Here is an 18,879-nt window from a genome sequence, read left to right as displayed (position 1 = left end):
CTGAGGCCCAGAGAAGTAATGTGACTTGCCCAAAGTCACCCAGCTGACAAGTGGCGGAGCCGGGATTTGAACCCATGACCTCTGACTCCAAAGCCGGGGCTCTTTCCACTGAGCCACGCACCACTTGTCAGCTGTGTGACTTTGGGCAAGTCACTTCACTTCTCTGGGCCTCAGTTCCCTCATCTGTAAAATAGCGATTAGGACTGTGAGCCCCATGTGGGACAACTTGATCACCTTGTAATAATAATAATAATAATAATAGCATTTATTAAGCACTTACTATGTGCAAAGCACTGTTCTAAGCTCTGCAGAGTTTACAATGTGATCAGGTTGTCCCATGGGGGGCTCACAGTTAATCCCCATTTTCCAGATGAGGTAACTGAGGCCCAGAGAATCAATCAATCAATCAATCAATCGTATTTATTGAGCGCTTACTGTGTGCAGAGCACTGTACTAAGCGCTTGGGAAGTACAAGTTGGTAACATATAGAAACAGTCCTTACCCAACAGTGGGCTCACAGTCTAAAAGCTCACAGAGAAGTGAAGTGACTTGCTCAAAGCCAACCAGCTGACAAGTGGCGGAGGCAGGATTTGAACCCATGACCTCTGACTCCAAAGCCCGCTCTTTCCACTAAGCCACGCTGAATCCTCCCCAGCGCTTGGAACTTGCACATAGTAAAGCGCTTAACAAGACCGTGAGTCCACTGTTGGATAGGGACCGTCTCTCTATGTTGCCAACTTGTACTTCCCAAGCACTTAATACAGTGCTCTGCACACAGTAAATGCTCAATAAATACCATTGAATGAATATTGTTCTAATGCTTGGGGGACCCCTGTGTTGTTGTAGGTGCGTGAACTTGAGACTGAAGTTGAAAATGAACAGAAGCACAACGTGGAGACGGTGAAGGGTCTGCGTAAACATGAGAGGAGAGTGAAGGAGCTCACCTACCAGGTAAAGGGGAGGGAAGCAGTGCGGCCCAGTGGGTACAGCCCGGGCCTGGGGGCCAGAGGGGCCCTTGGTCTTTGGCCTGATTCCGCCACTTGTCGGCTGTGTGACCTTGGGCCGGTCACTTCGCTTCTCTGGGCCTCAGTTTCCTCAGCTACCAAATGGGGATTCAATACCTGTTCTCCCTCCTCCATAACACCGTGAGGGCCATGTGGGATGGGGACTGTGTCCGACCTGATTAATTTATATCCACCCCAGTGCTTAGAACAGTGCTTGACACACACCATAATTATTTACTATTACTTAGGCTTTGAGCCCCATAAGGGACAGGGACTGTGTCCAATCTGATTAATTTATATCCACCCCAATGCTTGACAAAAACCATAATTATTTACTATTACTTGGGCTTTGAGCCCCATAAGGGACAGGGATTGTGTCCAATCTGATTAATTTATATCCACCCCAGTGCTTAGAACAGTGCTTGACACACACCATAATTATTTACGATTACTTAAGCTTTGAGCCCCAAAAGGGACAGGGACTGTGTCCAATCTGATTAATTTGTATCCACCCCAGTGCTTGACAAAAACCATAATTATTTACTATTACTTAGGCTTTGAGCCACATAAAGGACAGGGATTGTGTCCAATCTGATTAATTTATATCCACCCCAGTGCTTGACACACACCATAATTATTTACTATTACTTAGGCTTTGAGCCCCATAAGGGACAGGGACTGTGTCCAATCTGATTAATTTACATCTACCCCAATGCTTGAGAAAAACCATAATTATTTACTATTACTGAGGCTTTGAGCCCCATAAGGGACAGGGACTGTGTCCAATCTGATTAATTTATATCCACCCCAGTGCTTGACAAAAACCATAATTATTTACTATTACTTAGGCTTTGAGCCCCATAAGGGACAGGGATTCTGTCCAATCTGATTAATTTATATCCACCCCAGTGCTTAGAACAGTGCTTGACACACACCATAATTATTTACTGTTACTTAAGCTTTGAGCCCCATAAGGGACAGAGATTGTGTCCAATCTGATTAATTCATATCTACCCCAGTGCTTGACAAAAACCATAATTATTTATTATCACTTAAGCTTTGAGCCGCATAAGGGACAGGGATTGCGTCCAATCTGATTAATTTATATCCACCCCGGTGCTTAGAACAGTGCTTGACATACACCATAATTATTTACTATTACTTAAGCTTTGAGCCCCATAAGGGACAGGGACTGTTTCCAATCTGATTAATGTATATCCACCCCAGTGCTTGACGAAAACCATAATTATTTACTAATACTTAGGCTTTGAGCCCCATAATGGACAGGGATTGTGTCCAATCTGATTAATTTATATCCACTCCAGTGCTTAGAACAGTGCTTGATACACACCATAATTATTTACTATTACTTAGGGATTGTTTCCAATCTGAATAATTTACATCCACCCCAGTGCTTAGAACAGTGTTTGACACACACCATAATTATTTACTATTACTTAAGCTTTGAGCCCCATAAGGGACAGAGATTGTGTCCAATCTGATTAATTCATATCCACCCCAGTGCTTGACAAAAACCATAATTATTTACTATTACTTAAGCTTTGAGCCCCATAAGGGACAGGGACTGTGTCCAATCTGATTAATTTATATCCACCCCGGTGCTTAGAACAATGCTTGACACACACCATAATTATTTACTATTACTTAGGCTTTGATCCCCATAAGGGACGGGGACTGCATCCAATCTGATTAACTTATATCCACCCCAGTGCTTAGAACAGTGCTTAACACGCACCATAATTATTTACTATTACTTGGGCTGAGCCCCATAAGGAACAGGGACTGTGTCCAATGTGATTAACTTATATCCACCCCAGTGCTTGACAAAAACCATAATTATTTACTATTACTTAGGCTTTGAGCCCCAAAAGGGATAGGGACTGTGTCCAATCTGATTAATTTATATCCATCCCAGTGCTTGACAAAAACCATAATTATTTACTAATTACTTAGGCTTTGAGCCCCATAAGGGACAGGGACTGTGTCCAATCTGATTAACTTATATCCACCCCAGTGCTTAGAACAGTGCTTGACACACACCATAATTATTTACTATTACTTAGACTTTGAGCCCCATAAGGGACAGGGATTGTGTCCAATCTGATTAATTTATATCCATCCCGGTGCTTAGAACAGTGCGCGACACATAGAAAGCATTTGATACCATAATTATTATTACTCAGTTATTCCATCAATTGTTATTTATTAAGCTCTTACTGTGTGGAAAGCACTGTGCTAAGCGCTTAGGAGAGTCCAATACAAGACATGTTCCCTGCTCTTAAAGAGCAGTCAAGCCTCCTTTAGACTGCCAGATCGTTGTGGGCAGAGACTGTGTCTGTGATATTGTTCAACCGTACTGTCCCAAGCGCTTAGTGCAGTGCTCCGCACACAGTAAGCGCTCAATAAGAAGCAGCGTAGCTCAGTGGAAAAAGCCTGGGCTTTGGAGTCAGAGGTCAGGGGTTCAAATTCCGGCTCCACCACATGTCTGCTGTGTGACCTTGGGCAAGTCACTTAGCTTCTCTGAGCCTCAGTTACCTCATCTGGAAAATGGGGATGAAGACTGTGAGCCCCACGTTGGACAACCTGATCGCCTTGTATCCCCCCAGCGCTTAGAACAGTGCTTTGCACATAGTAAGCGCTTAACAAATGCCATTATTATTATCATTGTTATTATTATCATTATTATTATTATCGCCTTGTAACCTCCCCAGCACTTACAACAGTGCTTTGCACATAGTAAGTGCTTAATAAGTGCCATCGTTATTATTATTATTAATAAATACCATTATTTGATTGATTAAGGCTTCTGCCTACACCCAAATAAAGCCCCCTGCTAGTCAATTTAGCCTGTCCCTTATTTTTCTTTCATTAATGCGATTTTTCGATTTGCAAACTATTCCAGACGGAGGAAGACCGCAAGAACGTCCTCAGGCTCCAAGACCTGGTGGACAAACTGCAGGCCAAAGTGAAAGCCTACAAGCGGCAAGCGGAGGAGGCTGTGAGTATCTTAATAATAATAATAATGGCATTTATTAAGCACTTACTATGTGCAAAGCACTGTTCTAAGTGCTGGGGAGGTTACAAGGTGATCAGGTTTTCCCACGGGGGGCTCACAGTCTTAATCCCCATTTGACAGATGAGGGAACTGAGGCCCAGAGAAGTGAGGTGACTTGCCCAAAGTCACACAGCTGACAAGTGGCAAAGGTGGGATTTGAACCCATGACCTCTGACTCCAAAGCCCGGGCTCTTTCCACTGAGCCACACTGCTTCTCTAATAATAATAATAATAATAATAATAATAACAATAATAATAATGGCATTTATTAAGCACTTACTATGTGCAAAGCACTGTTCTAAGCGCTGGGGAGGTTACAAGGTGATCAGGTTGTCCCACGTGGGACTCACAGGCTTAATCCCCATTTGACAGATGAGGGAACTGAGGCCCAGAGAAGTGAAGTGACTTGCCCAAAGTCATACAGCTGACAAGTGACAGAGGCGGAATTTGAACGCATGACCTCTGACTCCAAAGCCCATGCTCTTTCACTGAGCCACGCTGCTTCTCTAATAATAATAATAATAATGGCATTTATTAAGCGCTTACTATGTGCAAAGCACTGTTCCAAGCGCTGGGGAGGTTACAAGGTGATCAGGTTGTCCCACGTGGGACTCACAGTCTTAATCCCCATTTGACAGATGAGGGAACTGAGGCCCAGAGAAGTGAAGTGACTTACCCCAAGTCACACAGCTGACACGTGGCAGTGGAGGGATTTGAACCCATGACCTCTGACTCCAAAGCCCGGGCTCTAAACTAGAAGGGAAAATTGGCTGTTTTAGCAGTTCGGATAAAGGAATGCCTGGCACATAGTGAGCCCTGAACAAATACCATCATTATCATTATTATTATTGTTATTATTACTGGGCACAATATTGAGTGCTGGGAAAAAAATACAGCATTGGGAATTGAACATGGTCCCTGTCTCCCGGGGTGGGGGGGGGGGGTGCTCACCAGCTAAAAATAAAAAGGAGGAAAGGAAACTGGCGCCAGACATATAAAGGGAGATGGAATGAAACACGAAGGCAACATTAAGACATAAAAGAAAAAGATCATCAGGTTTCCATGAGCTCCTCTTGGGCAGGGATTCTGTCAGTGAATTCTACTGTATTGTTCTCTCCCAAGTAGTGTTTGGAACCTCATAAATGCCCAATAAATATCAATAATTTTCCCCCTTTTAGACTGTGAGCCCACTGTTGGGTAGGGACTGTATATGTTGCCAACTTGTACTTCCCAAGCGCTTAGTACAGTGCTCTGCACACAGTAAGTGCTCAATAAATACGATTGATTGATTGATTGATTAATTGCTTGGCTAGAGGAGCAGAATTCCAGGCTCCTCATATCAAATATAAGAAGCCTCTCCATTGATATTAGCACTACTACTAATAATAATGGTATTTATTAAGTGCTTACTATGTGCCAAGCACTGTTCTAAGCTCTCGGAGGGGATACCAGGTAATCAGGTTGTCCCCTGTGGGGCTCACAGTCTTAATCCCATTCTACAGATGAGATAATTGAGGCCCAGAGAATCAATCAATCAATCAATCGTATTTATTGAGCATTTACTGTGTGCAGAGCACTGTACTAAGCCCTTGGGAAGTACAAGTTGGGAACATATAGAGACAGTCCCTACCCAACAGCGGGCTCACAGTCTAGAAGGGGGAGACAGAGAATAAAACCAAACATATTAACAAAATAAAATAAATAGAATAGATATGTCTATCTGTTGCCAACTTGTACTTCCCAAGCACTTAGAACAGTGCTCTGCACACAGTAAGCGCTCAATAAATACGATTGAATGAATGAATGAATATGTACAAGTAAAATAGAGTAATAAATATGTACAAATATATATACATATATACAGAGAAGTGATTTGCCCAAAGTCACACAGCTGACAATAATAATAATGATGGCATTTATTAAGCGCTTACAATGTGCAAAGCACTGTTCAAAGCGCTGGGGAGGTTACAAAGTGAACAGGTCGCCCCACGGGGGGCTCCCAGTCTCAATCCCCATTTTCATTCATTCATTCAATTGTATTTATTGAGCGCTTACTGTGTGGCGACCACTGTACTAAGCACTTGGATGCACAACCACTGGAGGGTCTTGAGAAACGGGGGAAACACTGGACATGTTCTTCTAGACCGTGAGCCCGTTGTTGGGTAGGGACCGTCTCTCTATGTTGCCAATTTGTACTTCCTTTGATGTACTCCATCATTTTCCAGATGAGGTCACTGAGGCCCAGAGAAGTGAAGTGACTTGATCAAAGTCACCCAGCTGACAGTTGGCAGAGCCGGGATTTGAACCCATGACCTCTGACTCCAAAGCCCGGGCTCTTTCCTACTGGGCCTGGGACTCAGAAGGATCTGGGTTCTAATCCCAGCCCCTCTTCTTGTCTGCTGTGTCACCTTGGGCAAACCACTGCAATTCTCTGGGCCTCAGCTCCCTCAGGATTATTAAGACTGTGAGCCCCATGTGGAACACGGACTAGCTTCTACCTACCCCACCGCTTAGTACAGTACCTAGTACATAGGAGGGAAAACAAGGATAATAATAATAATGATGATGGCATTTATTAAGCGCTTACTATGTGCAAAGCACTGGGGAGGTAAGTAACAAAGTGATCAGGTTGTCCCACGGGGGGCTCCCAGTCTCAATCCCCATTTTCCAGATGAGGGCACTGAGGCCCAGAGAAATAAAGTGACTTGATCAAAGTCACAAAGCTGACAAGTGGCGGAGTTGGGATTTGAACCCATGACCTCTGACTCTCAAGCCTGGGCTCTTTCCATTGAGCCATGCTGCTTCTACCGTGTGCCAAGCACTGTTCTAAGCACTGAGGAGGTTACAAAGTGATCGGGTTGTCCCACGGGGGGCTCACAGTCTCAATCCCCATTTTCCAGATGAGGTCACTGAGGCCCAGAGAAGTGAAGTGACTTGCCCAAAGTCACACAGCTAACAAGAGGCGGAGTTGAGATTTGAACTCATGACCTCGGACTCCAAAGCCCGGGCTCTTTCCCCTGAGCCACAGTGGCTGGCACATAGTAAGCACTTAACAAATACAAAAAAAAAAAAAAAAATACTTCATTAAGAGTGTACCAACCAACCATTTCCCATGGCTTGTGACAAAGACAGGTTAAAGGAATTGGGACGGGTGAATCTAGAGTACAAATGATTAAGGGGAGATTTAATCCTTCTCTTTCATGAGAAGCAGCGTGGCTCAGTGAAAAGAGCACGGGCTTTGGAGTCAGAGGTCATGGGTTCGAATCCCGACTCCACCGCACGACGGCTGTGTGACCTCGGGCAAGCCACTTAACTTCTCTGAGCCTCAGTTACCTCATCTGTAAAATGGGGATCTCTGTCTCCCCCTTTTAGACTGTGAGCCCACTGTTGGGTAGGGACTGTCTCTATATGTTGCCAATTTGTACTTCCCAAGCGCTTAGTACAGTGCTCTGCACAAAGCGCTCAATAAATACGAATGATTGATTGATTGATTTCATTACGAGAAGCATTTTTAATTTATTTAGTCAGGGCTAAAGAAATAACACTGTTTGATCGTGAGGAGATGGCTAACTACCCGCCATCCTGACCCACTGAAGATTAAATAAGAGGATAAGAATTTACATTAAAGGAGGGAAAATTTAGGTTTAATCAATGGTATTTCCTGAGTGATTACTATGTGCAGAGTAAGCACTGTATATAGAGTGTAAATCACACAGCTGACAAGTGGCCAAGGCCAGATTTGAACTCATGACCTCTGACTCCAAAGCCCGGGCTCTTTCCACTGAGCCACGCTGCTTCTCTAGTAGTAATACTACTGTTACAATGGGAATTGAACAGTGCTTTGCACATAGTAAGCACTTAATACATGCTATTATTATCATCATCAATCTTATTTATTGAGCGCTTACTGTGTGCAGAGCACTGTACTAAGCGCTTGGGAAGTCCAAGTTGGCAACATATAGAGACAATCCCTACCCAACAGCGGGCTCACAGTCTAGAAGGGGGAGACAGACAACAAAACCAAACATACTAACAAAATAAAATAAATAGAATAGATAGGTACAAGTAAAATAAATAGAGTAATAAATATGTACAAACATATATCCATATATACAGGTGTTGTGGGGAAGGGAAAGAGGTAAGATGAGGGGGATGGAGAGGGGGACGAGGGGGAGAGGAAGGAAGGGGCTGAGTGTGGGAAGGCCTCCTGGAGGAGGTGAGCTCTCAGTAGGGCCTTGAAGGGAGGAAGAGAGCGAGCTTGGTGGATGGGCAGAGGGATTGGGGGCATTCCAGGCCCGGGGGAGGACGTGGGCCGGGGGTCGATGGCGGGACAGGAAGGCTGAGTAGGTGCGAATGAGGTAGTCGTTAATGTAATTTAATGGAGGCCTTCCCAGACTGAGCCCCTTCCTTCCTCTCCCCCCCCCGTCCCCCTCTCCATCCCCCCATCTTACCTCCTTCCCTTCCCCACAGCACCTGTATAGATGTATATATGTTTGTACATATTTACTACTCTATTTATTTATTTATTTATTTTACTTGTACATATCTATTCTATTTCTTTTATTTTGTTAGTATGTTTGGTTTTGTCTCTGTCTCCCCCTTTTAGACTGTGAGCCCACTGTTGGGTAGGGACTGACTCTAGATGTTGCCAACTTGGACTTCCCAAGCGCTTAGTACAGTGCTCTGCACATAGTAAGCGCCCAATAAATACGATTGATGATGATGATGATGATGATAACTTGGTGATAACAAGGGCCTTTTCCCCGGCGTGGGGGGGAGAGAGTCAGTCAGGACCGGACCGGGACGGGGGGGTTGGAGGGCACTAGAAGGAAGGTCGCTCAAGTGGTGGGGGGTGGAAGCAGGGGGGCGTCTATACTGGTGCTCGGAGGAGAGGAGCCTTCCTGGAGCAGCGGGGGCCATGCGGTGTAATCGCGGGTGGGCAGGCCTCTAGGGAACAGAGTTGCGGGCCTCTCTGGCACTCTGAGGAGAGGAGCCTTCCTGGAACAGCAGACATCCCCATCCCCCCCGCCTTACCTCCTTCCCCTCCCCACAGCACCTGGATATATGGATATATGTTTGTATGGATTTATTACTCTATTTATTTTATTTGTACATATTTATTCTATTTATTTTATTTGGTTAATATGTTTTGTCTTGTTGTCTGTCTCCCCCTTCTAGACTGTGAGCCCACTGTTGGGTAGGGACTGTCTCTCTATGTTGCCAACTTGGACTTCCCAAGCGCTTAGTCCAGTGCTCTGCACACAGTAAGCGCTCAACAAATATGATTGAATGAATGAATGAATGATTAATTGACTGAACTGGCCCAATATGCGGCTCCCCAGTAGTATCTCACACCTTCACCCAAGATATCCTCCCATCTAGACTGTGAGCCCACTGTTGGGTAGGGACCATCTCTATATGTTGCCAACTCGGACTTCCCAAGCGCTTAGTACAGTGCTCTGCACACAGTAAGCGCTCAATAAATACGATCGAATGAATGAATGATTAATTAACTGTCCTGTCCCAATATGAGGCTCCCCAGCAGTATCTCTCACCTTCACCCAAGATATCCTCCCATCTAGACTGTGAGCCCACTGTTGGGTAGGGACCGTCTCTATATGTTGCCAACTTGGACTTCCCAAGTGCTTCGTACAGTGCTGTGCACACAGTAAGCGCTCAATAAATACAAATCAATGAATAAATGAATGACTAATTGACTGAACTGGCCCAATATGCGGCTCCCCAGTAGTATCTCTCACCTTCACCCAAGATATCCTCCCATCTAGACTGTGAGCCCACTGTTGGGTAGGGACTGTCTCTATATGTTGCCAACTCGGACTTCCCAAGCGCTTAGTACAGTGCTCTGCATACAGTAAAAGCTCAATAAATACGATTGAATGAATGAATGAATGACTAATTGACTGAACTGGCCCAATAAGAGGCTCCCCAGTAGTATCTCTCACCTTCACCCAAGATATCCTCCCATCTAGAAGAGGGAGACTCCGGAAACGCGAACCCTCGGTTCTCACGAGTCCTTTTCCGTCCCCAGGAGGAACAGTCCAACGTGAACCTCTCCAAATTCCGCAAGATCCAGCACGAATTGGAGGAGGCGGAGGAGCGGGCGGACATCGCCGAGTCCCAAGTCAACAAGCTGCGGGTCAAAAGCCGGGAGGTGCACACCAAGATCGTCAGCGAAGAATGATCCCCTTCCCAACAACTGGACGGCGGCGGCAGGAGGAGGAAGACACAAAATGTGGAATTATTCCTCACTCTGCCAGTTGTTACTGTCTTAGTACAGTGAGAGTGCTTAGTACAGTGCTCTGCACACGGTAAGCGCTCAGTAAATACGACTGAATGAATATTTCCAAGAAATAAAGATCGTAGAGAATCGTGCAAACAAATCATCCACCTCCTTGCTGGCCTCCCTGCCTCCCGTCTCCTATCCGTACTTCGCTCTGCGGCCCGGATCACTTTTCTCCAAAATCCTTCGGTCCATTCATCCATTCGATCGTGTTTACTGAGCGCTTACTGGGTGAAGAGCACTGTACTAAGCGCTTGGGAAGTCCAAGTTGGCAACATCAAGAGACGGTCCCTACCCAACAGCGGGCTCACAGGCTAGAAGACCATGTTTCTTTTAGAAGCAGCGTGGCTCAGTGGAAAGAGCCCGGGCTTTGGAGTCAGAGGTCATGGGTTCAAATCTTGGTTCTGCCAAATGTCAGCTGTGTGACTTTGGGCAAGTCACTTTCATTCATTCAATCGTATTTATTGAGCGCTTACTGTGTGCAGAGCACTGTACTAAGCGCTTGGGAAGTCCAAGTTGGCAACATATAGAGACGGTCCCTATCCAATAGTGGGCTCACAGTCTAGACGGGGGAGACAGAGAACAAAACATAACATATTAACAAAATAAAATAAATAGAATAAACATGTACAAATAAAATAGAGTAATAAATACGTACAAACATATATACAGGTGGTGTGGGGAGGGGAAGGAGGTAAGGCAGGGGGGATGGGGAGGGGGAGGAGGAGAGGAAGGAGGCGGCTCAGTCACTTCACGTCTCTGTGCCTCAGTTCCCTCATTTGTCAAATGGGGATGAAGACTGTGAGCCCCCCGTGGGACCACCTGATTGCCTTGTAACCTCCCCAGTGCTTGGAACAGTGCTCTGCACATAGTAAGTGCTTAATAAATGCCATCATCATCATTCTAGAAGAACATGCCAAGTGTTTCCCCGTTTCTCAAGACCCTCCAGTGGTTGCCCATCCACCTCCGCATCAAACAGAAAATGGTCATCGACGGCTTTAAATAATAATAATAATGGCATTTATTAAGCACTTACTATGTGCAAAGCACTGTTCTAAGCACTGGGGAGTTTACAAGGTGATCAGGTCCCACGTGGGGCTCACAGTCTTAATCCCCATTTTACAGATGAGGGAACTGAGGCTCAGAGAAGTTAAGTGACTTGCCCAAAGTCACACAGCTGACAAGTGGCAGAGCCGGGATTTGAACCCATGACCTCTGACTCCAAAGCCCGGGCTCTTTCCACTGAGCCACACTGCTTCCAGCCCTCAATCCCCTTGCCCCCTCCCACCTCACCTCGCTGCTCTCCTATGGCAACCCAGCCCACACACTTATAATAATAATAATAATAATAGTGGCATTTGTTAAGCGCTTACTATAATAATAATAATTACGGCACTAATTAAGCACTTACTATGTGCAAAGCACTGTTGTAAGCCCTGGAGAGGTTACAAGGTGATCAGGTTGTCCCACGGGGGGGCTCACAGTCTCAATCACCATTTTGCAGATGAGGGAGCTGAGGCCCAGAGAAGTGAAGTGACTTGCCCAAAGTCACCCAGCTGACAATCGGCAGAGCCGGGATTTGAACCCATGACCTCTGACTCCAAAGCCTGAGAGTGCCCAGTGCTCTGCACACAGTAAGCGCTCGATAAATACGATTGAATGAATGAGCCACCCTGCTTGCCCCAATAGCCGTTTGAGAAGAGGAAAACTCCAGATTCCAAGTTTTCCCTTCCAATCTTAGTACTCTCTTTACCCGAAACAACATTTCCTTACCAAATTTCAATATTCCAATTGATCCAAAAGGCTATTTATCGAACACTTACTAAGCGCAGAGCGTTACGCCATCCTTTCACCTCCTCCGTCGGCACGGTAGCCACCGTCAGATACACTAGCCAAAAAAACAACGCTCCTTGCAGACCCGCCGCCAGTGTGAGGACTGACAAAGTAGTTGTATCCTTTGAGAACACGCATCCTACCTTGAATTCTCCATCTGTTCGGGAAGGCTGGAATCCAATTTGACATTCTGGAAGCACAGACCTGGCTGATGGGCGACGTAGCGGGGATTGGGAAGGAAGAGGGAGAGAGATTAAAAGAGAGACCGAGAGGGAGGAGGGAGTGTGGCCCATGTGGGAGATTAGCACATAGGCTGTGAGCCCACTGTTGGGTAGGGACCGTCTCTATTTGTTGCCAACTTGGACTTCCCAAGCGCTTAGTACAGTGCTCTGCACACAGTAAGCACTCGATAAATACGATTGAATGAATGAATACGCTGGAAACATGTCTGCTCACTATGTTGCACTCTCCCAAGCGCTTAGTACAGTGTTCTGCACATAGTAAGCACTCAAAAATTACCTTTAATTGATCGATATTTGGGGTTGAGGGATTAGATATGTATGTGACCCAGTTCACCCATGAGGTAAAGGGGCTTAAGGCCTCCTTCTCTTCTTCCCTAATAATAATGATAATGATGGCATCTGTTAAGCGCTTGCTATGTGCAAAGCACTGTTCTAAGCGCTGGGGAGGTTACAAGGTGATCAGGTTGCCCCACAGAGAGCTTACAGTCTTTATCCTCATTTTACAGACAGATGAGGTAACTGAGGCACAGAGAAGTGAAGTGACTTGCCCAAAGTCACACAGCTGACAGTTGGCAGAGCCAGGATTTGAACTGACTCCAAAGCCCATGTTCTTTCCACTGAGCCACGCTGCTTCTCACACACGTCGGGTGTGATTAGGCCTGAGAAGCAGCGTGGCTTAGTGGAAAGAGTCAGGGCTTGGGAGTCCGAGATCATGGGTTCGAATCCCCACTCCGCCACTTGCCAGCTCTGTGACTTTGGGCAAGTTATTTCACTTCTCTGGGCCTCAGTTCCCTCATCTGTAAAAATGGGGATTAAGATCATGAGCCCCAGGTGGGATAACCTGATTTGTATCTACCTCAGCAGTTAACAAATACCACAATAACTAATACTATTATCCACTGGGCCTCAGTTCCCTCAGATGTAAAATGGGGATTAAGATCATGAGCCCCACATGGGACAACCTGATAACCCTGTATCTACCTCAACGCTTAACAAATACCACAATTATTAATACTATTATTCTCTGGGCCTCAGTTCCCTCAGCTGTAAAATGGGGATTAAGATCATGAGCCCCATGTGGGACAACCTGATAACCTTGTATCTACCTCAGCACTTAACAAATACCATAATTATTAATTCTATTATTCTCTGGGCCTCAGTTCCCTCCACTGTAAAATGGGGATTAAGATCATGAGCCCCACGTGGGACAATGTGATGACCTTGTATCTACCTCAGCACTTAACAAATACCATAATTATTAATTCTATTATCCTCTGGGCCTCAGTTCCCTCCACTGTAAAATGGGGATTAAGATCATGAGCCCCACGTGGGACAATGTGATAACCTTGTATCTACCTCAGCGCTTAACAAATACCATAATTATCAATACTATTATTCTCTGGGTCTCAGTTCCCTCAGCTGTAAAATGGGGATTATGATCATGAGCCCCATGTGGGACAACCTGATAACCTTCTATCTACCTCAGCGCTTAACAAATACCACAATTATTAGTACTATTATTCTCTGGGCCTCAGTTCCCTCAGCTGTAAAATGGGGATTAAGATCATGAGCCCCATGTGGGACAACCTGATAACCTTCTATCTACCTCAGTGCTTAACAAATACCATAATTATTAATACTATTATTCTCTGGGCCTCAGTTCCCTCCACTGTAAAATGGGGATTAAGACCGTGAGCCCCTCATAGGATAACCTGGTAACCTTGTATCTACCTTGGTGCTTAACAAATACCATAATTATTAATGCTATTATTCTCTGGGCCTCAGTTCCCTCCACTGTAAAATGGGGATTAAGACCGTGAGTCCCTCGTAGGATAACCTGATAACCTTATATCTACCTCGGCGCTTAACAAATCCCATAATTATTAATGCTATTATTCTCTGGGCCTCAGTTCCCTCAGCTGTAAAATGGGGATTAAGATCATGAGCCCCATGTGGGACAACCTGATAACCTTCTATCTACCTCAGCGCTTAAATACCACAATTATTAATACTATTATTCTCTGGGCCTCAGTTCCCTCAGTTGTAAAAGGGAGAGTAAGATGCTGAGGCTTATGTGAGACAGGGATTCTGTCCAACTTGATTTGCTTGAATCCACCCCAGCGCTTAGTCCAGTCCCTCGCCCATAATAAGCGCTTAACAAATACCATTAGTATTATTATTATTATGCCTGTGGGAAGGATATTCTCATGTGAGAAGGAGAATAAGAGCTTCTGACTCCCGAGCCTGGATCATGGGTTCTAATCCCAGCTCTGCCACTTATCAACTGTGTGACTTCAGGTAAGTCCACTTCTCTGGGCCTCAGCTACCTCATCTGTAAAATGGGGATTAAGACAGTGATCCCCACATGGGACAACATGATTACCTCGTATCTCCCCCAGTGTTTAGAACAGCGCTTGGCACATAGTAAGTGCTTAACAAATGCCAACAGTATTATTATTATCTCCCCCAGCACTTAGAACAGTACTTGGCACATAGTAAGCGCTTAACAAATACCAACAGTATTATTATCTCCCCCAGCACTTAGAACAGTACTTGGGACATAGTAAACGCTTAAATACCAACAGTATTATTATCTCCCCCAGGGCTTAGAACAGTACTTGGCATTCATTCATTCATTCATTCAATCATATTTATTGAGCGCTTACTGTGTGCAGAGCACTGTACTAAGCGCTTGGGAAGTCCAAGTTGGCAACATTAGAGACGGTCCCTACCCAGCAGTGGGCTTACAGTCTAGAAGGGGGAGACAGAGAACAAAACATATTAACAAAATAAAATAAGTAGAATACATATGTACAAGTAAAATAAATAAATAGAGTAAAAAATACGTACAAACATATATAGATATATACAGGTGCTGTGGGGACATAGTAAGCGCTTAACAAACACCAACAGTATTATTATTACCTCCCCCAGCGCTTAGAAAAGTACTTGGCACATAGTAAGCGTTTAACAAATACCACCAGTATTATTACTATCTCCTCCAGTGCTTAGAACAGTGCTTGGCACATAGTAAGCGCTTAACAAATACCAACAGTATTATTATCTCCCCCAACGCTTAGAACAGTGCTTGGCACATAGTAAGCGCTTAACAAATACCATCATTATTATTATTATTATTATTATTATTATTATTATTATTATTATTATTGAGCGCTTACTGTGTGCAGAGCACTGTACTAAGCGTTTGGAAAGTCCAAGTTGGCAACATATAGAGAGGGTCCCTACCCAACCGTGGGCTCACAGTCTAGAAGGGGGAGACAGAGAACAAAACCAAACATATTAACAAAATAAAATAAATAGAATCAATCATATTTACTAAGTGCTTACTGTGTGCAGAGCACTGTACTAAGCGCTTAGGAAATATGTCCCTGCCCTCAATGAGTTTACAGAGAGCACTCTAATAATAATTATTATTATTGTGGTATTTGTTAAGTGCTTACTATGTGCCAAGCAGTGTACTAAGCGCTGGGGTATATACAAGGTAATCAGGTTGTGTCACGTGGGGATCGCAGTCTTAACCCCCATTTTTACAGATGAGGTAACTGAGGCCCAGAGAAGTGAAGTGGCTTCCCCAAGGTCACACAGCAGACATGTGGCAGAGTTGGGATTTGAACCCCTGACCTCTGACTCCAAAGCCCGGGCTATTTCCACTGAGCCATGCTGCTTCTCTGGACCTCAGTGACCTCATCTGGAAAATGGGGATGAAGACTGTGAGCCCCCCGGGAGACAACCTGATCACCTTGTAACCTCCCCAGCACTTAGAACAGTGCTTTGCACATAGTAAGTGCTTAATAAATGCCATTATTATAATTATTATTATTATCGAGAGACTCTGGCTACCAGGGAGACGAACACCGGACGGATGGGAGAAAAATCTTCTTTCCTCTGTCCCCCTCTGGTGGGTCGCTGACAGGAGGTCCTAATAATAATAATAATAATAAGGGCATTTATTAAGCGCTTACTATGTGCAAAGCACTGTTCTAAGCGCTGGGGAGGTTACAAGGTGATCAGGTTGTCCCATGGGGGGCTCACAATCTTAATCCCCATTTTCCAGATGAGGTTACTGAGGCCCAGAGAATAATAATAATAATAATAATAATAATAATAATAATAATGGCATAGGGACTGTCTCTATGTGTTGCCAACTTGTACTTCCCAAGCGCTTAGTACAGTGCTCTGCACACAGTAAGCGCTCAATAAATGAGATTGAATGAATGAATGAATGAAAAATGCAAGGTGATCAGGTTGTCCCACAGGGGGCTCACAGTCTTAATCCCCATTTTCCAGATGAGGTCACTGAGGCCCAGAGAAGTGAAGTGACTCGCCCAAAGTCTCACACAGCTGACAGTTGGCGGAGTCGGGATTTGAACCCATGACCTCTGACTCCAAAGCCCGGGCTCTTTCCACTGAGCCAGGCTAGATGTCAAAGGAAGCCTCAGGCAACACCTGCCACGCTGCTGCACTAGAAGCAGCATAGCTCAGTGGAAATAATAATAATAATAATAATAATGATAATTATAATAGTAATAATGGCATTTGTTAAGCACTTACTCTGTGCAAAGCACTGTTCTATGAGCTGGGGGGGATGCAAGTTGATCAGGTTGTCCCACGGGGGGCTCACAGTCTTAATCCCCATTTTCGAGATGAGGTCACTGAGGTGCAGAGAAGTGACGTGACTTGCCCAAGGTCACACAGCAGACGCATGGAGGAGCTGGGATTCGACCCCATGACCTCCGACTCCAAAGCCCGTGCTCCTTCCACTGAGCCACGCTGGCTTTGGAGTCAGAGGTCATGGGTTCGAATCCCGGCTCCACCACATCAATCAATCAATCGTATTTATTGAGCGTTTACTGTGTGCAGAGCACTGTACTAAGCGCTTGGGAAGTACAAGTCGGCAACACATAGAGACAGTCCCTACCCAACAGCAGGCTCACAGTCTAGAAGGGGGAGATAGAGAACGAAACCAAACATACTAACAAAATAAGATAAATAGAATAGATATGTACAAGATAAATATATAAATAAATAAATAAATAGGTAAATAAATAAATAAATAAATAAATGAATAGAGTAATAAATATGTACAAACATATATCCATATATACAGGTGCTGTGGGGAGGGGAAGGAGGAAAGATGGGGGAGATGGAGAGGGGGCGAGGGGGAGAGGAAGGAAGGGGCTCAGTCTGGAGCTCGGGGGGTCGCGTAACTGCTGTGTCTGCTGTGTGACCTTGGGCAAGTCACTTAACTTCTCTGAGCCTCAGTTCCCTCATCTGTAAAATGGGGATGAAGACTGTGAGCCCCCCGTGGGACAACCTGATCACCTTGTATCCCCCCCGGCGCTTAGAACAGTGCTTTGCACATAGTAAGTGCCTAACAAATACCATTATTATTATTTAACAAATACCATTCTTCTTCTTCTTCTTCTTCTTCTTATTATTATTATTATTATTATTATTATTATTATTATTATTGAAGCCAACGTGGGCCCGGTCCACCCGCCTCCGGCCTAGCCCCCCGGGCCGGCCCTCTGGACTTGCTAGAAAGCCATCCCAGGGGGCCGCCTGCGCCCCGCGATTTTATTTTTAGGATGATAGTCCGCATACTCAAAATGGCACGAAATCCTGCTAATTATATCCCAACCCCCCAGGGCCTGGTGTCAAGAGGAATTCTGCTGAGGGGAGGAATGGCTTGTGGACCCAACAGAGGGGAGGTGGCCACCCTGCGGGGGTGGGGGGCGTCTAGCGGGGGTGATATAAACGCCACCGAGGACCCCGGCGGGCCTCATCGCTCCATCGAAATCCAAGAGGTGAGTGTCCGGTGACTCGGGATGGGAGGGATAAGAGCGGAAGAGGAGAGACCAGACTGGCCCCAGCCCGGCCCAGTCTCCCCATCTCCCCTCCTGGCACCGACTGACTGCAGTCAGTCAATCATATTTATTATAATAATAATAAGAATGGCGTTTATTAAGCGCTTTCTATTTATTATAATAATAATAATGGCATTTATTAGGCGCTTACTACGTACAACGCGCTGTTGTGGTTACAAGGTGAGCAGGTTGTCCCACGGGGGGCTCACGGCCTTCATCCCCATTTAACAGCTGAGGTCACCGAGGCTCAGAGAAGTGAAGTGACTGGCCCCAAGTCCCACAGGTGACAGTTGGCGGAGCCGGGATTTGAACCCAGGACCTCGGACTCCCAAGCCCGGGCTCTTTCCACGGAGCCACGCGGCTTCGCTTTACTGCGCGCAGAGCACTGGACCGGAGAAGCGGCACGGCCGAGTGGTAAGAGCCCAGCCTTGGGAGTCGGAGGACGTGGGTTCTAATCCCGGCTCCGCCACTTGTCTGCTGTGTGACCTTGGGCGAGTCACTTCCCTTCTCTGGGCCTCAGTTCCCTCATCTGGAA

At 45.5% G+C, this 18,879-nt stretch overlaps 1 protein-coding gene across 11 annotated transcripts in view; it reads left to right on the top strand.

The window, feature by feature from the left end:
- Positions 1-10,303, top strand: part of LOC119931846 (myosin-4-like) — a 76,927-nt gene extending 66,624 nt beyond the window's left edge. For all 11 annotated transcript variants that reach the window (XM_038750758.1, XM_038750767.1, XM_038750760.1 and 8 more), the window contains 3 exons: positions 847-951; positions 3,928-4,023; positions 10,130-10,303. In XM_038750758.1, the coding sequence (XP_038606686.1) occupies positions 847-951; positions 3,928-4,023; positions 10,130-10,282 (354 nt within the window). In that variant the 3' untranslated portion in view covers positions 10,283-10,303. The remainder of the gene's footprint in view (positions 1-846; positions 952-3,927; positions 4,024-10,129) is intronic.
- The last annotated feature ends 8,576 nt before the right edge of the window (positions 10,304-18,879 follow it).

Source organism: Tachyglossus aculeatus, chromosome 8 (assembly GCF_015852505.1).
Source record: "Tachyglossus aculeatus isolate mTacAcu1 chromosome 8, mTacAcu1.pri, whole genome shotgun sequence".
NCBI lineage: Eukaryota > Metazoa > Chordata > Mammalia > Monotremata > Tachyglossidae > Tachyglossus > Tachyglossus aculeatus.
This window is presented reverse-complemented; position numbering and strand designations above follow the sequence as displayed.